A 20,842-nucleotide genomic window follows, 5' to 3' on the forward strand; every position below is an offset into this window, starting at 1 on the left:
TGTTTAAGCAGCGTAAACATTAGCAGGATGGCGAAGGAGGGCTAGAGAAACATATGCTTTCAGTGTTAGGTTATAGCACCATGTCTGGGTAAGAATGGGAGTCTCCTCTAGCTATATGTAAGGCACAGCAAACAGCTGCTGCCTTCAGAATCCCTTACTGAGCATGCATAAACAGTAAAACAGAGAAAGGGGGAGGGAGGAGATAAAACAAAACTGTTTTCTGTATTTTCTATGTGTTTTGCCACTGACAAAAGCATTTTGTGTACATTTTTCAAATGTATAAATTTTTCACTGTATGCATTTTTTCAAATTGTAGATTTCAAAGGCAAGATGTACTCCATTCTGTTCTGAGTCTTAAGATGTGCAGTAGGGGTGTTTCTGTGGGAAAACGTGAACCAAACACAATTTTTTCCCATCCTGTTGTTGAGCATGAGAAAACATAGGAAAAGATGCAGTTAATCTATTTACCAAGTATTCCCCTGTAAAGCAGACAAAAAAAATGCAGCCACCCTCACTAGAGATGAGCATGCATATAAAGAGAACAAAAGTAATTGGTATGGGTGTTTAACAGATGAAAGAATAGTAATTTTTACTATTCATTATCAAACACTGAACAACATACTGCAGAAGTTGCTGTAAATCATATCAACATCATATAACATAAATTAGCCAATATCTGTTGTGTTAGTCCTCCACAAAAGATGCCTTACATTTAAATAAGAATCAGATCTATGAATTCATAAACAGACTTAGGAAAACTGCTAAAATGTCAGTGAACTGTGGGTAGCTGTGGTAGTAACTAGTCCAAATAGATTTCAAAATAACAAGTCTTCTTAATAGGATGAGAAAGATCTCAGCACCACAATTCTTCTTAACTGTGCAATGAATAGATTTCAGTACTATGAGTCTTCTTAACAGAGGAACGATGGAAAATCCCAGGAGTTATCATTTCATTGCACTAGGCTTCTTCATCTGAATATGCAAAATTCCATGTCTGTTCCTTGATACTTACAACATACTGTCCTGTGTTTCTTGCAGGCAGGATGGTATCCGTATAAGGAGGTCTAGAACTGAAACTACTTACTTTGATTTCACAGGACATTATTTCCAAACATTTGTAATACAAGTAAGTTCCAAATTAACATTTGTAATACTAATGAGTTAGCTATAGAATGATTTGTTGTTGTTGTTATGTGCTTTCAAGTTGTTTCTGACTTATGGTAACCCTAAGATGACCCTATCATGAAGTTTTCTTGGCAAGAGTTGTCCAGAGGAGGTTTGCCATTGCCTTACCCTGAGGCAGAGAGCACAGGACTTTCCTAAGATCATTCAAGTGGGTTTCATGGCTGAGCGGAGACTGGAACCCTGGTCTTCAGAGTTGTAGCCCAACACTAAAACCACTATGCCACACTGTTAGAGCAATGTAAAATTTCATTCCTCCTGTTTGGGATATTGTTGAAACTAGTCTGGGAATGCTACTTGATCCCAAGTTATCTCCAAAGGGACGTTTTCATTATATACAATTATTGCACTATGAATCCACTTTACCTACCATGGCAACATTCAACAAAATTATGGGATTGGTACTTTAGTGAAGCACTAGAGCTCTTTGATCAAAGAATCTAAATACCCTCCCTAAACTGCAAATCCCAGGATTCCATAGCATGTCGCCATGACAGTGGAAAATAGCACTATAGTGTGTAGTGTGAAAGGACCTCTGCTGGCCTTAGAGACACAGAGAACCTCTGTTGGTTTTTGGGATGCTTACCAGCTAGAGATGGCACTCTGATCTTTAAAGAGATATATTTGGTACCACCTTTACTTACATTTTGGCTCACTGGACATTTATGGGCAGTAAATTGCCATTGCAATCACTTTCACCACTTGAGCTTACTAGATCTTTATTTTATGTTATTGTTAGCGCTGTTCTTGTTGTTTCTATTACTCTTTTAAAGTTGTTTCCTAACCCAGGATTTCTATGATGTGTGGGATATGAACAGAATTAAAATGAATGAATGTGCTCACCACTGAATAGAAAAATGACAGTAATAATAGATAATCTCTAGAAAGTGTTTGCAAAAATAAGTAAGCTTCTAAGTTTCTTAAGACTCTTCCTCAAGTTACATCTTCAGTTAAAAACAACAAATTGAGTTGGAAAGAGAAACTGCAAGAGAGGACCTTTTTAAAAAAAATCAGATCTTTTAAGGTTGCCTTTTCAAGGAAAAAGAGTAAGAGAAAAGAAGGTCTAGCAGTTTCTCTGTAACCATGGGATTAAATAATAATCGAATATGATAAGATGCAGATAAACCATGCAGTTGATTCAGTATGGTAGTTCCTATCCAATGCATTTCATTTACAACAAGGCTATTCAATAACACTTAAATTAATCCCTTTGGGGAATAATAGAAAAGTGCAAAAACCTGTTAAGTAATGGATATGCATACTCAGTACCAAGTAAATGTATTTAAAATCAAAGTCACATTGATTTTAACGGAACAAATGCCTGTGTGAATGGGCTTCAGATCACTGCTTAAAGGATATTGTGATAGTTTGCTACTTATTTCAGTTGTACTAACATTGCAAGCATTCCATTCTCAGAGAATTCTGCATAGCCTTTTTTTTAAAAAAAAAAGTAAGTTAATTTCTTCCAATTAGCAGCCTCATCAATTTTATGTAAGCCTTTCTCCCTGTTGATCTCAATCCCAGGCAGCAATATCTACTAAAGCCTTTCTAGTTAGAGAAAGGTCTCCCTCCTGTGGAACTTCCTTGCTAGTAGAATTAAAAAAGAAAAGGGGAAAAAAGAGGATCCCAACAATTATCGTCCAGTTAGTCTGACATCAGTACTAGGAAAGATTCTGGAGCAGATCATTAAACAGAGAGTCTGTGAACATCTAGAAGGCAATGCCATAATCACAAAAAGTCAAAATGGGTTTCAGAGAAACAAGTCATGCCAGACAAACCTAATCTCTTTCTTTGATAAAATTACCAGCTTGGTAGATGAAGGGAATGCTGTGGATATAGTATATCTTGATTTCAGTAAGGCCTTTGACAAAGTTCCCCATGACATTCTTGCAAACAAGCTTGTAAAATGTGGGCTAGACAAAGGAACTGTTAAATGGATCTGTAATTGGTTGACCGGCCGAACCCAAAGGGTGCTCAACAATGGCTCCTTTTCATCCTGGAGAGAAGTGACCAGTGGGGTCCCACAGGGCTCTGTCCTGGGCCCAGTGCTATTCAACATCTTTATCAATGACCTGGATGACAGAATTGGGAGCATACTTATCAAATTTGCAGATGACACCAAATTAGGGGGAATAGCTAATACCCCAGAGGACAGGATCAAGATTCAAAATGACCTGAATAGACTAGAAAGCTGGGCCAAAGCTAACAAAATGAAATTCAACACAGAGAAATGTAAGGTATTGCACTTAGGGCGGAAAAATAAAATGCACAGATATAGGATGGGTGACACCTGGCTGAATGAAACTACGTGTGAAAAGGATCTAGGAGTCCAAGTAGACCACAAGTTGAACATGAGTGAACAGTGTGATGCGGCAGCTAAAAAGGCCAATGCTATTTTAGGCTATATCAATAGAAGTATAGTGTCTAGATCAAGAGAAGTAATAGTGCCACTGTATTCTGCTCTGGTCAGGCCCCACCTAGAATATTGTGTCCAGTTCTGGGCACCACAATTCAGAAAGGACATTGAGAAACTGGAGCGTGTCCAAAGGAGGGCGACAAAAATGGTGAAGGGTCTGGAAACCATGCCCTATGAGGAACGACTTAGGGAGCTGGGGATGTTTAGCCTGGAGAAAAGAAGGTTAAGAGGTGATATGATAGCGCTATTTAAATATTTGAAGGGATGTCATATTGAGGAGGGAACAAGCTTGCTTTCTTCTGCTCCAGAGAACAGAACCCGGAACAATGGATGCAAGCTACAGGAAAAGAGATTCCACCTGAACATTAGGAGGAACTTCCTGACAGTAAGGGCTGTTCGACAGTGGAATGCACTCCCTCGGAGGGTGATAGAGTCTCCTTCCTTGGAGGTCTTTAAACAGAGGCTGGATGGCCATCTGTCAGGGATGCTTTGATTTGGATTTCCTGCATGGCAGGGGGTTGGACTGGATGGCCCTAGTGGTCTCTTCCAACTCTATGATTCTATGATTCTATGATCTCTTGGTTTTCAGCAATTCCACATTCCACAAAGAAAGGAAACACAATTCTTCTGTCCCTGAGATAGTATTGGCCATACACAGATATAAAGCAGTTGAGGGGGAGGCTTTAACTTCACACCCATCCCAGTGATGGGCTGTGTTCAATATGGTTGTGGGATAAGATGGGAAAGGCTGATCTGGGTGCTTTAAAGGACAAGTGCTTCCATGCCAGTGATCATATTCAGTGCTCCAGTTTGGTGATAGTGGCTTGGTTGCACTGCAGATGGGCCAAAGATCTGGCTTGAGATACTGCTCCAGGTTGTGGATCTCTCCCATAGAGAATTAATTTATGTACTGGTATATGAGACTACCATTGTTCAGTTACTCTTGTTACCAGGCATATTTTCCAGAAAGAAGATGCAGCAATAGTTCAGTTCAGATTTAGATGACTAAGGCATGCCCTAATGACAAATTGTGGGAAATGGCTCACACAATGGACCATAGTGCAAGTGGTCTGATGGTCTCTTCACTCATGAAGGGAGATGTATAAACCCTCCTTGTATGTCTGTCTGGATTTCAGAGGCATTTGAAATTGCTGAGGGAAAGATGTTCTTTGTTTTTTTCAAGTCATGCAACCATAGTGCTCTGAGGACCTGTCAAAACCAGACACTGAAGAAACAGGCAGCTAGTGGAGCATATATGATTTTGGCTTATGTTCCTGAGTCACTCCTCTTCAACCCATCCTGTTTTCCTCCACTGCTAATTCACAGCCCCATGTGGCTGCTTAGAAAAGTTGGAAAGATGTACAGGGGGAAGACAGGTTGCTTTGGGGCTTTCCAAACCGGCACTTTGTGCCGGCCCGGATATGTGCTAGGGTTGCCTGAGGGTGGCGCCACCGCACGCCCCACAACCCTAGCACGTCGCAGTGGTGTGATAATGGCCACACCCTGTATACACAGATGCCGCCATTATGATGTCATGGCCACACCACAGCCAAATGGCGCAGCGCGGCCGTGACGTCCCTGCAATGCTACAGGGTGCTTGGGGTGCCCTTTCAGCATCTCAGGAAGGAGCTCCGAAACAGAGCTCCTTTTTGCCACACGCATCGCTGGTGCGGCCTTTACAAAGCCGTGCCAGCAATGCAGAAGAGAAAGGGGCTGAGTCCCCTTTCTCCCCTTCCCCGCGGCTGTCGGGGTGTCCATGGGGCATGAAGTCCTAAGGACACCCCTTTCCAGGCTGCTGGGAAGCGGCGTTTTGCCGCTTCCCCAAGGCCTGGAGAAGTGGCGAATTGGGACCTCTGGAGCTGCCGCTGCGGATGCCCAGGCTCCAATCCAGAGGGGAAAGGGGTGGGTACAGGCCGCCTCAAAGGGGCGGTCTGTATCCCACCTTTGATCCTCTCTTCTCATAATATATATCTGAATTGCTGTTAGCTTTACCAGGGGAGATATATGCCTTAAATGTAAAATCTTTCCTCTTGCGTTTCTCAGCTGAATTCAGCAATTCTTCTCACTGGTTCCAGATATCATTACAAAAGTAATTACATCAATTGTAGTAACCATTCCTCACCACCATCTGCATTGGCCTGTTTCCTTTTCATACTTTTCTGCATTTCTCCTTAATTTATTTTATTTTAATAAAGAACTGTTAAACCACATGGCCATTATTTCAGTCTGAATGCATAGAAGAACTATTCTGGTGGATATGCTACACATATTATTGCTTTACAAGTTCTGAAGACCAATCTACATATCAGATAGTACAGTACAGCTCTCATAGCATTTAGACGAGAATGGAGGCTGTAGTTGGAATAGCCTACCGGAAGAGATCTGTCTCATCAATACCTTAGAGGCCTTTAAGAAGACACTCAAAATGGATCTCTTCCAGCAGGCTTATCCATCGGACTCCATATAAAAGCTTATGATGATGTTCCACTCTCAGCTATGATTATTGACTACTGATGTACTGTTTTTTAGAGAACTAACAGGAATGTGGTAAATTCAGTATTAGTGTTTTATCGATTATATTTGTATTATTGTATTATTTCATTGATGTAATCCTGCCTCGATCCTTGGGAGAGGCAGGAAATATATATATGAGGCTATAAATTGGATAATAGATTCCCAGACAAGGCATAGGCTGATAGCATATCATGCAGACACCCCACTGAGGCTATGTGGGCCAATGTCTGGTCAGAGTCAGGATGGGAAATCATCTGGCAACCAAATGTACACCAAGTTGATTTCCATAATGAAAGAAGAGAGATATAAAAATGCTAAGTAAAAGAACAAACAAACTCACTTGTCTATCAAAAGCGCAGCAGAGTATACAGTATAAGTTTGAAAGAAGGCTGTTGCCTTTTTCTGTAGGCAAAAGAAGAGCAAACTCCTCATCTGCATTTTGAAGGTACCAAAAACTTCTTAAGATAATTGGTCATCTCTTTTCTCCCTTTCTCTTTAAATGAATGCTTAGGGTACACACACAGTGGATTGTACACGCAGGCTCCCCTTTGCCTCACATCGACCATTATGGATGATGCAGGCCAATAGCCCAGGCTGGTCTGGGGACTGACCCCAATCAGAACCAGGGGCAGGATACCACGGGCCTGCTTGTCTGCTTAGACCCTTAGAAAACCTAGAAAAATTATTGCCTAGAGTCAGTTCCTGGCAAACTGGCAAGTGAGCTTACTGGCTTCACTTGCCATTCAAACTACAATAGCCAGAACCACAGAAAATACCTGATCTCACTTTGTTTTGCAAGATAAATAGCATTGGCTCTGGTGATAACCTGGATGGGAGACCACCAGGAAGTATCAGGGATTTTTAGGTAGATCTAAGAAAAGTATACCTAAAACTGTGGACAGCAACTACCAGTAAGAATTGACAATACATGGCTAAATGGACTAATAGTCTAACTCATTATAAGGCAACTTTCTATGTACCAGATTGGAACATACCATAGGTATGAGGAATTTATTTCAACTGTAACACCAATGGGAAAAGCGGTAGACATTCAATCTGAGCTTTGGAAAATGGAACTACTGGGAATGTATTGGCTCCAAGAATGGAAAGAAGAGTCCCCTCCAAGATCTTTTTATTCACAAACTCTGTACTTATGAAGACCCAAGAACCAAAAATTGAACGTGTGTAGATTTTCTAACTGAATTTGGCTCTGTTGTTTATTGTTCTGTGAATGCTATGTTTCCATGCAAAGCAAATGTGTCAGGGATTGAAATATGCCTCAATTTGATGTGTTAGGTCCAAAGTATTCAATACATGGGATTATTCTGTCATTCAAGACTAAAAATCTACAAATTGTTCAATACCATGTTACATTTATTCAATACATCTACTTAATTTTGAAAATTACAACTTTTTTTTATGACTTTACCACAATCCACAAATAACTACCAGTAAAATGTAAGGGCTTACAGTACAGTGATTTAGTGCGGATTTCAAGGTGACACTGACAATTATGAATTTTGAAAAACAGTAATAAAAAGATTTAAAAAGTAGATTTTTCCTGGTGAAAAATGTGTTTTACCTTTCAGGACATGAAATTCAACCGGCATTCCAAGACTAATTCCCCAGATGACATTTGATCACAAAGAACCCATAGTTTTATTAAGTATATAATCCTTTACTCAATAAAAAAGCTTTTTGGTTCGGCTTACGACCTAAAAAGTTTTGGAGCATATCCATTCCATCTAATGAGCCTCCAGGCTTCAGGATAAGATTTCTGTACTTCATTCCAGCCTAAAATAAAATAAAATTGTTAAGTTAATATTTCACGTTTATTTGAACTTTCTAAATCAACAATAAAACCAAAGGAAACCTGCCCAGTATGGAAACAGCATGTAGTCTTGGAATGGAGCTGACATGATTATATTTGTTTTACCAGAAGCTGTTCTCTTACCCCAGCTCCTCAATATAACTTCACAGTGCTGACAGACATGGACCTTCAAACTACATTAGCTATCACTGAACCAGCAAACCCATTTTAGAAGCCACCAAAAAATGATTTCTGGACTCTCCGTAAGTGATACCATGTACGACTTTTCATTACAATTACATTTTTTTAAAAAAAAAATCATGTTGTGATGAAGGCCTATGTTAATGTACCATTAGCAGAGCTGAAAGCATAAACAATATCTTCAAGCAGTTTATAAAGAAACCACATTGATAGTCAGTTAATGTTTCTCTGTATTTCTCCAGTTCAGCACATATAGAACTAAAACTTTAGGTACTATCAGATGTTTTCATCTGACTAAATGCCGCCGGCCTTGTTCACAGACGTTTTTAAGAACTTCAGATGACACCACTTTCATTTTGTAGTTCTCTCATGTTTTCCAATTGTGTTTTCCTATGTTTTTTCTCAACCTTCCCAACCTAGCTACTGTTAATTTTGTTCCTGTCATCGGGCATGCTGCTGGCTCATTTGTACAACAACAGCTCACATGCAGACTTCTACAGCTAACTGTAAACCATCACACTGACACATGGACATCCATGGCTAGGAGTAAACCATATCTCCTGCATGAAGGCAACGTTTGTTTTTTTTCCATTTCCTAACCCCTATGGATTTATGCCTTCCTTTCTATAGGGATTAGCCCATTTCCATTGAAAGTTTTCTCTTCTGAATTTCCTTGGAGACATCAGTTGCTGACATGGATACATTCCCATGTAACTGGGAAGACTCCTATTGCAAACTCTGTTAAGACAGTACATTTACAGTAAGTGTGCAGTAGGTAGTTAAATTATTATAATGCTCTTTTAAAAGCTTATGTAAAAATAAAAGACAGTACTGTACATATTCTAGTCCAGTGTGCTGCAGTGATTTAAATGTTGGATGAGGACTCTATTATACCAGGGTTCAAATTCCTCCCTTGGCCATGCTAACCTACTTAGTGATGTTGAACAAGTCACACTCTCTCAGCTTCACAGGCTGCATCCACACTGAAGAAACAATTTGGTTTGGCACCACTTTAACTGCCATGGCTCAGTACTGTGGAAATCTGGGAACTGTAGTTCCCACTCTGCTCTGGTGCCACAACAATCCACAATTCCCAGAATTCTATAGCATTGAGCCATGGCAGTTAAAGTGGTGTCAAACCAGATTATTTCTGCAGTGCAGATTCAGCCACAGAAAGGCAATGAAAAATATCCTATAAACAAATTTTGTAAAAAAACAAACAAACAAAAAACAAAATATTGGGGTGGCCATAACCTGGAGCCAACTTGAAGGCACACAACAGCAATTATTCACTTCACAGTTCATTGTACATTTCTTTTTCATGCACATGGTAATGTTTTTCTTTCTCTTTTCCCCCATATTTTCACTTTTCATCCATTATATTAATTTTGAAAATATTATTTTTAAAATACTTGCAGTCTGTTACTCCTGTTTTATCTCTATATACTCCCTCTGAGCCCTGAGTTCCCCTGGTTCCAAACTTTTAGTTACACTAGAAATTACATCTGACATCTCGTGCTGCCATTCCTTTTCTTTGGCAGCACCTTATCTCTGGAATTCATTCATTGCCCCTAGATATTAGTAGGATCCAGTTGCTTCTGCTCTTCAAGAAGTGCCTTGAGTCTTATCTATTTTCACATGTCTTTTCCAATTAAATGAAGTATTTTAATTTGCCCCCTGCTCATTGTTTTCCTGTACCATTTCCTCTTCCTCAGAGGTCTGTTCATTTAAGATTGTAAGTCTCTTGCAAGCCAGGCCCTGCTGTATTTATTCTGTATTCCTTTTAATTATGTTCCTTTATATTGTACAGCACCTTCTAAAAAGATACTAAACAAACAATATTTATTGCTATTATTATAGTTTCCCAGGTGGATAGAGCAGAATAAAGTCCTTTAGTGTACTTTTCACTTTAATTTTTGATTGACTATTTTTAAAAGCCAACCATGTCCTTGACCCACAATTGCCTCCTTTGCCATTCTTTGTGGTTCTTGTCTGCATACAAAAGTGCTCTTTAGTTACTAGCAATTTACTTGTTGTTTTACTAATTAATAAGGGAGAGAAAGAAGGCCACTCCTGTTCATGAGAAAAGGGGTTAAACCTGGTTAAACGATATAAAGGCAAAATGCTTTTCAGTATGGTGTACTGCAAAGGTGAACTAGTATTCATTGCCATTTGTGTTTTATGTAAGTCTTTCTACCTTTTCCCTGCAGCATTGCCCAGAATGGTTATATTACAGATAGTTCCAAATGGATCTTTCTATAGCAATTTTTGTTGAATGCACAAATCTTTTTATGACAAAGCTGAAACAAGCAGCAATACAGGGAAGATTCTGCTCCATCATCTAAAAACCTTTTGTAGATGAGAGCCTAATGATTGTGTTAGGAATCTGATTGGTTTTAGAAGAGAAATCATACATTGTGCATAACTGTCAACCTATGCATAATATAACCAGTTTTGTATATTGTTTAGAGCAGTGCAATTGAATACAAAAACATAAATCATTGTACTTCAATCCTAATTTTTATGGTGAGGGGATCAGGAAGTATTTATATATGTGTACACTAGTTCAAAACTCAACTAGTAACAGTTCTACAGATCAAATATTATATGAGTGTTCATCCAAGCAAAGACGTATCCTCTGAATTTTCAGAAACATTTTTATATGTGCATTACATTTCCTGCTCAAAGGTTATGAAAGTGGCTCATAATAATTAAAAGAAATATAACATATTAAAATATAAAAATGCCATTTTATCAAGTAAAATTACACCTGCCACTATTATTCAACTGTTTATGCTGGTTTAAATAATTACACTTAATCTGACACAATAAAAAGCTTCTGAATTCAGTTCCTCTCTTTCTAGTAAATGATATCTCTGGAAAAAGATCTGAAAAAGAAGACTCCTGCAATAGCTAATTTACTTACTTTTGGATTCATTATTCCTTCTTGTTTAAAACAGTTGTAAAAAATATCCATCGAGAAAACTTCACTCCATAGGTATCCATAGTACTGGGCATCATATCCACTTGCCAAATGACCAAAGGAAGCAGGCATATTTGTACCTTAAAAAACAGCAGAAAAACAAACATGGGTCTTACTGAAAATATAGTCTGTGTTAAGCAGAATGTCCCAGAAAAGGATCTTAAAGCGACTCATACAGATCTACCTGAAGCCAAGCAGTTTTTGACATTGACAGAATTTGTTTGGGTGAATCATAAGGTTTTGAACTTCTTACAAAAAGGAAGAGAACCTGTGACACTCCAAATGTTGACAGACTAAAGTTTCCACAATCATCGGCTATGCTGGCTGGGGCTTATTTGGGGAGATGGAGTCCACCAACATTTGGAGGCAACAAGCTGTTTAAAAGAAACAACATATATAAAAAGAAAAAATCATGTCCCTAAAAGGTATAGAATCTCGAACAAATTAAACTTTGTTCAAAGCCTGTTGGATCGTGTGGGAATCAGCCCATTCTGCTGCCTACCTGTCTTGTGAGTAAAACGGAGTTGAACAGAACACACTGTGTAAATCATGAAGAAGATCAGATGCAGAAAGAGATTGACTCCCATTTGTTGCTAACAGGTATGGATCCAAGGTTGGGGGGGGGGCATGGGCAAACTGCTCTGATGGATCCTTTGGCCAGTTGTGACAGCTAGAAGCTGCCCTTTCAAATTGCTTCAGTGCCCAAGATTAGCTGATCTAGTGTCACTATAGAGAAAGAAATTAAAATGGCCACCTAACACACGGCAAATACTGGACCACATGTCATTGCTAGTAAGCTGGACGGGAGAACCCAGCCTCTATCAGCTGTTTTAGGATAGCAGATGCTGATGTCAGGCCTAGTGGCATCAATTCACACTATTGCTTGGAAATCAAGAGGGTACTGAGCTTGTTAGACTTGTGTAGAGCTGGCTAGCAGAGAGCCTCACTCCTTTTCCTCTCACTGTTTCTGCCAGGACACAGATAGACAGAATGTAAGATACAGTGGAGTATAATCCGTTTGGGGCTCTGGGGAGAATTATTTTAAGATCAGTGAAGTTAGGCAAACCCTGGGAAGGGGCTAGTTTTGTCTACAGAACCCAGTCCCTGAAGCTCCATCTCCTTCTAAAGACTTTCCAGCCTTCCAGAGCAGGTTTTCAGGATTAAACAGTTCTCCATAGATCAAAGAACACTCACTCACTGAGCAAGACTCTGTTCATTCAGTATTGGATCCATATCAATATATCCAGACCTTCTGTCTAAGGGAGGGTGGGAACTATAAAAATAATGTTAACAGAAATAACACATCCATTTCAAAAGTTTCTCTGTGAAAAATAACCTTTTACAAACACAATTCCTTACTTTATTTAGAGGGATCTTTTGACTTTTTAAAAAAGGTGTTTATAGTAAGTGACAAAAGAAAAACTGAAGCTTCGCATTTCCATACCTGAGGTTGCAGGGATCCCCAAAATTTCATCACAGTACTTGGCATATTCCTCAGCAGGATCAGCTGAAGATTTAGTATGAACAGACTGGTCGACCTTGCTCAAAACAATTTGACGAAGTGTCAGAAGACCTAGTTAATGTATCAAAACACCACTTTCACAAACCAGCAATGAAAGTTCAGTAAGATGTGATGAGTGCTAAAAAAATCCTATCTTAGAAAGGAGCGCAGAAATGAATGAGATTATTAAAGGTTCACAGTGAAACAAAATTACAGGGGGAAATGGTATTACAACTGACCTATATTTAACTACTTGCCTAGTAGTCAGAGGTCAGGGTAGGAAATGTGTAGACCTTAGATGTTGCTAAACTGTAATGCCCATTTCCCTCAAAGATAGTCAGTGAGTGGGCTAGCAGAAAAAGGGCACTCATTCATAACTCCCCTGTTATACTGCTTAGTTTCTGTGGTTAACTGTGGAGGAAGGAAGCCCATTCTTCCACAGCATCATGGAATTAGACTGGGAGGGGACAGTTCCATTTTGTCCCCTGTCAAATTGGTATATAACAACATTTGCTTGACTATCACTAGCTTGCAAAGAGGCTACCAACCTATGGATCATAAGATAGGAACATAAGAGGAAGTATGTTGGATCATACCAAAAGCCTGTCTAGTCCAACATTCTTTTCACACAGTATTCAGTTATTCATGTGAACCTCACCAGCACAATATGAGTACCACACCCTCCACACCCAGAGGTACACCAGATATATCGCCACCACCATCACCATCATTCTGTTTATCTATATCCCACCTTCCTCCCAGTATAGAGACTCAAGGCAGCTTGAGTCCCTGCCATTCTGACTAGTACTGACTAATATTGTCATTCTGACTAGTAGCCACTGATGGACCCATTCACCATGAATTTGTTAATTCCCTTGTTAAAGATGCCCAAATTGAGGAGAAGGTTTTCTCTCCTGTGTGGCCAATATAGAAATGTAAGCCATTAGCTTCTTCACAGGCTAATGGCTTTCACAGGGTAATTATACTCTATAATTCTGCATGCTACAATAACCGAAGGAACATTTATAAAAATAACAAGACAAAGAAAAACAAGACAAAGTTGCAAGTGGACGTTTTTAAATAATGCTAACATTCACTGCTACAGAGAAGACAGCTTTCTTGGAAGGCATAGATTCCCCTCACCTCCTTTCACCTTCATCTTCTACCATTGACAGATTTTGTAAGAATTTTTTTTACCTGTGTTGGCTAGTCTAGAAGCAACCAGCTTTTCAAGGAGATCATCTGGGACATGGCTTCCATCTTCATAGTGTTTTGACATTTCTTGCAAAGGTTCCTTCTCCCATACCCAGTTCTCAAACATTTGTGAAGGTACCTCTACAAAATCTGTTTCCACATTAGTTCCACTAAACCTGGCAAAATCGGTCTATTGAAGATAAGAATAAATATAAACAGATGTATGAGGGGAATTTTTTATGTATACAAAGGTTCATATCTGGGTCAGTCCCCAACATGGTGTCCCACTCTCACAACATCTTGGGTCAGTTTGGACAGTATCTGAAAAAGCTGCACATTCAAATTACATTCTTAGGCTACAATCCTATTGCCCAATGTAACTATACTAGTATAAGTGGCATGAGAGGCATAGGTGGCAGGGGTAAAATGGCACAGTAACAAAATGGCAGGGGGGAAATGGCAGACAAACCCATTTTTGTTGCTAGAGTAAGCTGTTGTACCAGCTCCCAGACTACTGGGAAGCTAGCAAGGCATTTACCTCGGCTGACAAAAATGGCCTTTTCTGCTATTGTCCTCCTACTGCAACATACCACTCCAAAAACCATTGGTGTAATGGACAGTTACACCAGCAAATAGCACAAAAAGGATTCTAGCGTGTATGTGTAAAATCCTACATACATAATTATTCAGATAGTGGAAGGTGACCTTGGCTGAAGCCCATGGGCAATGATTTTGAATGTGTGGGCAAATGGAATTGAGAGTAGCATGCAAGCTTCACACAAAGAAACAAATCAGACTTTTTAGGTATCGTTCAGAACAAACCAACATCTATATATATTTCGCCTACAAAGGTTAATTAGCAAGTCTCTTTAAAAAAATTTTTTTAATTTTACATCAACAAAATTTATCATTCATTTATCATCAATTAATCTATTAATTCACAGTTCAAATAGTGATTTAGCAGGTCTATCACTAAATTCAATGGGAACAGATCTTATATGTGGTATTTCAAATCTTGTTCACAGTATATTTTTGAGCAAGCAAATATACAAAGAAGCTCTGCAAACTGAAAACATTTCCGAATATGATTCATTCAAATTTACTGTTACTGTATTTTGGAATTTTCCCTCAACGGGGAACATGGAAGTCACACTCACACAACCCAATGAGAAGACCACCTATTTATTTTTCAGGAAGAAGATGCTAACCTGTGCACATATCTGGTGCATCACATGCCCAAATTCATGGAAGTATGTTTTCACCTCACCATGTCGCAGTAATGATGGGCGATCCAGTGTTGGTTTTGTGAAGTTAGTTACCAGAGCTGCTACTGACATCATTCTGCAGCCATTAGAAAGAAGGCAACCAGGTTGGAGACCAAAGCATGCAGCATGGCCATACTTCCCTTCTCTAAATTAAAAAGAAAGAAAGGGCCAAAATCATCCTTTAGAGAAGAACCTCAGAGAAATAAGATCAATCATTTGGCATTGCTTATATATACGTTTAAGTCTAGAAATTTTAGTCAAAAAGTTGACCCAAAAAACCTGGCTCGACTGAGCCATGCCTGAGTGGAAAAATGGTGGTAGTGGCAGCTCATGGGAACTTCCCCTCGAAGGAGCACCAAGAGGAATTGGGCTTTGATGAATGAGGTATTTGTGCATGTTTTTCAGCTCTTGTGGGTTAAAATCAGGCAAAGTCATCACAATAAAAGGTTACAACCACTGCTAACACAGTTGCACATTTTCTTCTTCTTCTTTTTTTGTCTTTACATCCTTTTTGGCAAATGTGTATTTCTTAGCCCCACCTGTGCCTGGTTGCCTCCCCCACTCATCATACAGACACCATTTCCCATAGTTTCCTCCTCATCCATCCAGGCTTTAGGGTGATCACAAGCAGTTATGCCTGCTGGAATTTTTTAAGTTCTATGACATTGTTTTCCTTTGTTTCATCCTTTACATCCTTTGTTACATACCCCTAAGTTTTACCCTTGATTTATCCATGAGTCCTATCAAAATCCATAATTTTGGCCCCCAAATGTCCCCCAGCTTACACACAAGGCCAACTTATTCTAGTGGAGCATACACAATTTATTTTTTTAAAGGGCTTATTCTTTTTTTGGAACAGCAAAGAACAAGAACTCATTTCCCTATAGTTTTATAACAGCAATTTACCCAAGATCCAAACAGATCCATAAAATGTCCTAATGCTAAAGTATTCTCTTTTAAAAATTTCAGCATGATACTGCTTAAGGGAAAAATCCTGGCTGCTTCTGTGTGTCATTTTACTGTAAGCTCTGCTTAGTCATAGCAATTATAGTTAAGGACATATCCTATCCCCTGAAGCATTTTCCATCTAACATTCAAAAAGATTTCAGGAATAAACAGTAATAGTAGCCTTTGGAAACTGAAACAAGGTAGAGATCGTAATGGATAACACTCAATTTCACAGTATTTATTGACAATTACAGTTCCAATGAACAGAGTCCTTGGCTCAAAACCTAATGCAATCCATAGAAATTGATTATATTATTTCACATTATACTTTGTGGAGTGGGATTATAGAGTGGATAACTATCCAGCTTGTCTGCCATCATGTTCCAGTCTCTCCATAAGCAAAACTTCTTTTACAAGATAGCTTTCAAAGGGATGTAACTGCACCCTAGGTGTACCCTGGTAGAACTTTTTGTTATTTAAAAAAAATCATAGGAAAGGAATAAACTCTGTGAACATGTGAAAGTGACCTGGCTACTAAACCACTATGCCAGTCACCTGCAGAATTTCAGAAAACAATGAAGTCTGGAAGAGCCTTTTAATTAATTGATTGTTATAGCCTTTAGAGGAACCAGGAGCACTCTCTAAAGCAATAAGACTATGGAGGGAAAACTATTTGCAAGGGCTACTAACAGTTAGAGATCCTGGAAATTCTAGGTTAAGAAGGCTTTAGTGATTACGGGTGAAGAATTACGATTAAAGGAACCACACCACATCAGAAAGGACTGTTGTTTAAAAGAGTTGTAAACAGTTTAGTTTATTGAGCAGGTTTAAAAATTAAAGAGACTTTTCTAAAACAACTGACTACATTTGGTCCTTCATACAAACAAGCCATTGTTATTTTATGTCAAGCTGGTTTTGGCTTAAAGAAAGACCTCCAAAATACCTTATTATTAACAGCTCTGTTCCAAACTCAGGGTGAGGGCTTCCTTTATTTCTTTTCTCCTGTTGCCTTCAACTTTACTGATCACTATCATCTTTTCCAATGAGTCATTTTGTCTCATGATATGACCAAAGTGTGACAGCCTCATGTTTAATCATTTTGGGTTCTAGTGATAGTCCTACATTCTACAAACAAGGCCTAAATCCCATAATTTTTTAAAAAAACTAATTACCAGGAGCTAAGAGGAAGCAAAACCCACAAAATCTTACCAACTCCTTGATCACAAAGAAAATCACAAGACCCAATGAATGTAAACGTTAGCCAAACATCATGATGAAAAACTCACAATCGGAGTTATCAGCTCTCAAAGTGGAAAGCACCTTTTTGCCTGTAGGTTTATTCTTTTATTTCCTAGGTTTTGTTAATCAATTTGCTATAATGTCCAGACTGGCAAATTCTGATAAATTCCTTGTCTCCATGCCAAAATTTGAAATGGATCTGTGGTTTGGAGGTTAACACTAACCTGTTTTCCAACTGGGTACTTTTAATTAGAAAGAGTAGTTTTAATTAGAAACTATTGTTACCTTGGGTATAGGTCCAAGTAGAACTGCCCTAAAACTTCTCCTGTTGAACTGTCTCTTACTGTGTAGAGAGTAACACTCTCATGCCAAACATGAGCATTATCCACTTGTTCAAATACAAGTCCTAACAGCTGCTGGTAAATATTCAGTAATCCTTCTGTGACAGCTTCAATAGGAAAGTACTCCTTTAGCTTTTCTTGATCTACAGAATACTTGAGTTCCTCTGTCTGATTCATGTAATAATGTAGATCCCAAGCATTAATCTTTTCATCATATTCAAGCCCTCTTTCTTCACACTCCTTTTTCTTCAGACTTAGAATAAATACTCTCTCTTCTTCACCCAAGAGCTTGAGCTTATTACCTAGATCATCTGCAAAAAAAGGAAGAACAGTACATATGTATATAGATATAGATATATATACATACATATATAAGAGCTTGGTTACTTTTGTATCACAAAACATACAACACTGGTGGAGGTGGGTGGCTACTATCTTCATGTTAAATTTGACAGGTCAGAACTGTCCCAGGCCTGAGATTTGAGGGCCCAAACCTCATACCTAGGGATGACACCTTGTGATTTCATGGTGGAAGGCCCTTTTGATTTATTAAGCAGGATAACAGCTGTACAGAGTGTTAAATTCAAATTTAAAAAATGAGACTAACAAAAAACAATACACACACACTTTCAATGCAGCATTCTTGCCCTGAGATGAGGTGCCAGGATCTGAGATCTGGGAAGCCCACCTCATGTCAGTGGGTTCACAGAGCCACCTAGCTCTCCAGCCACATATATACTAGGGATTTGGGAAACCCTCTAGAACACCATAGGCCTAAAATGGACTTTTTGCCATGCTAGTCCTTCAAAATTTGTAGTTTCACTTTCAAGTATGACACGTGTTGAGAAAAAAACATAGCTTTATGGAAAACTTGAATGCATTTTTCCACTCTAGCCTGCTACTCTCAGTGGTTTCTCTCTTGAGAGATGGTGGAGCCTTGGCCAGATTTTATTGCCTTTGAATTCCCAATTTAAGACAATATCATTGAATTCTATATCCAATAAAACACCTACCTATTTTCAACTGAATTACAGGAAATAAACTTTTTATAGACATTAAATTAACTCATGTTTTAGATTTAGGAATATAACAAGGTACTCTCTAAAGTACAATAAAGGTATACCTCAGTTAAGAAAGCTTCTGACAAAGACGCTCCTTTTTACACAGTCTTTTTATGCCTACCCAGTGGGATCCTTTTCTTCTGGTCCTCTGCCTAGCTGGAAGGTTTTGAACAGTATGGGCATTAGAAGAATGGTGAAGGAGGGCTGGAGAAACAAAGACTTTTGGTGTCAAATTCCAGCAGGACATCAGCAGTAAATAGTGCAATAAAAGCTCATACTGGGAAAGAATAGGATTCTATTACAGATGATCCTACTGTAGCTGTGTACACCTGCCTACATTAGGAAAGATAAACAGCAGCAACCCCTGTGGAAGATGCATAAACAGCAAACCAGACAGAAAAGAGGACAGCAGATAAGCATCACCAGCTTAACCTGCAGCATGTTAAAATGCAAAGATTTATAAATCTGGCCAAGAAACTGGGAATCATAAGAAAAGTGGAGGCTGGTTAAAGAAGGGAAAGTCATTGCTGGATGTATATTAGATACTGGATGTACATTAGAAGTGATATTTTGAGTATTAAGAGTTTTTGTCTTTTTTTTTTTTATGCAAGGCTTAGATGACCTGGTTGTTTCACTTCACATGAGTATACTGTTAGCTTTGGATAAAAAATTTGCCAAAACATACTAAATTGCTCTTCTTTTTTCATGTTATTTTTTGTCTCTGGTACCAAATTTTCTGTTAAAGAAGTAATGCCAAAGAGCACATCAACTTCGTTAACTGAGGTATCCCTGTATAGATTTTAAATGTCTCCTTAAATCTCATATACCACAATATACTTTCTGACCTATATCCAATATAGCTGGGCATGCATACATCCATTTAAATTCAGGGACTTAAGCAAGCCTAAATCTGTACTGGATTTAGGCCTCTACTTTTATCTTTATATATACAACAACTATATTTAATAATTCTATTTAAAACCATTTAGCAATTTTATTTCTAAACACTCTAACTGATTTTTACAACACATGTTTTGTCATGACTTAGGCTACCATGCCTCATATTTTTTATGTATATAGATAAAAACAGACCTAAAAATGCTGTAACATTATCTGTGATCTTTGCTGTGTTCAGCTCAAGAACAAAGTTGGCATGTGTGTTGTATCCCAGAAGCTCTGCTAGTTTTGCCCTCAAAGGAAGCAGCTGCTGAAGAATTTTAGCATTTTCCTAGAGTAATAAAAGTCAAAATTTTCAGCCATTTCATACAATGGAAAAAATAAACTAAAATACACTGTCAACAGTCACAACAACTACAAACACATTGAACAAAATATGATTTATGCTTAAGAGAGCTAGTGTGGTGTAGCACTGGAAGGGATTTGAGAAATTCAGGTTCATGCGCCACACAATTGACTAAGGCCCAAAACGCACGGGCCAAAAGAAGTGGCTGCCAGCTGCTTTGGGGATGTGGTGTTCAGATGATGCACACCCTCAAAGCAGCCAGAAGATGCTCCAATGCATGATCCGGTCCCTTGGACCAGATCAAAAAGAAGCCAGTGCCCTGCTTCAGACCACAGCAGTGGCCTACTTTGGAAGTGGGCTGTGCAGCTGCGACGGTCCCAGTGCGACTGCAGCCAGAGCAGCCTCTAGCCACTCCTGGTGGGCCACCTGCTTCACCCCTAAGAGGCCTTTGACCACTAACTTCCTTACACCCTAACCTTCTTCACAAGGTTGTTATGAGGATAAAGCAGAGAGAGGAGTCAAGATAAAGCAGTTTGAGCTCCTGGAAGAAACACAGGATACAAATGTAAACAATACCTTAATGCATGCTCTTGATAACTATAAATTATCTTTAAATAGTTGAAGGTTTGTCTGTATTTTATAGTAAAATATGCATTTTATATCTCTCCATGGCCATGGTCCATGGCGAGGCACATGTTTTTCAAGCTAACAGATATAAAATTACTCCCTGTCTTCCTTTAAAACTCAAAGGCTCTTAGGTAGAAGGTGGCTCTGGGGGAGTTTGCTTGTTGGATAATTGAGCCTAATCAGAGCAGAACTGGATAGGCCAATGGTCTCGCTCAACATAAAGCAGATTTACAGGTTTACATGTATCATTATTGTGAAACTGACATAAATTTGCTTAATAATCCAAAGGATTCACCAACAAAAAGAACACAGAGGCT

The 20,842-nt window shown here is 38.8% G+C and overlaps 1 protein-coding gene across 2 annotated transcripts in view; it reads right to left on the reverse strand.

Moving 5' to 3' along the window:
* Nucleotides 1-7,206: 7,206 nt before the first annotated feature.
* The window catches only part of NLN (neurolysin), a 44,754-nt gene continuing 31,118 nt past the window's right edge, over nucleotides 7,207-20,842 (reverse strand). Inside the window, exons 5-11 of one of the 2 annotated variants that reach the window (XM_042454086.1) lie at nucleotides 19,748-19,883; nucleotides 17,539-17,905; nucleotides 15,010-15,211; nucleotides 13,805-13,991; nucleotides 12,551-12,679; nucleotides 11,050-11,186; nucleotides 7,207-7,906 (exon numbers count right to left, since the gene is read on the reverse strand). In XM_042454086.1, the coding sequence (XP_042310020.1) occupies nucleotides 7,775-7,906; nucleotides 11,050-11,186; nucleotides 12,551-12,679; nucleotides 13,805-13,991; nucleotides 15,010-15,211; nucleotides 17,539-17,905; nucleotides 19,748-19,883 (1,290 nt within the window). In that variant the 3' untranslated portion in view covers nucleotides 7,207-7,774. The remainder of the gene's footprint in view (nucleotides 7,907-11,049; nucleotides 11,187-12,550; nucleotides 12,680-13,804; nucleotides 13,992-15,009; nucleotides 15,212-17,538; nucleotides 17,906-19,747; nucleotides 19,884-20,842) is intronic. The other variant, XM_042454085.1, reaches the window with a different exon arrangement.

The sequence above is a fragment of the Sceloporus undulatus genome, chromosome 2 (assembly GCF_019175285.1).
Source record: "Sceloporus undulatus isolate JIND9_A2432 ecotype Alabama chromosome 2, SceUnd_v1.1, whole genome shotgun sequence".
NCBI classification, from domain to species: domain Eukaryota; kingdom Metazoa; phylum Chordata; class Lepidosauria; order Squamata; family Phrynosomatidae; genus Sceloporus; species Sceloporus undulatus.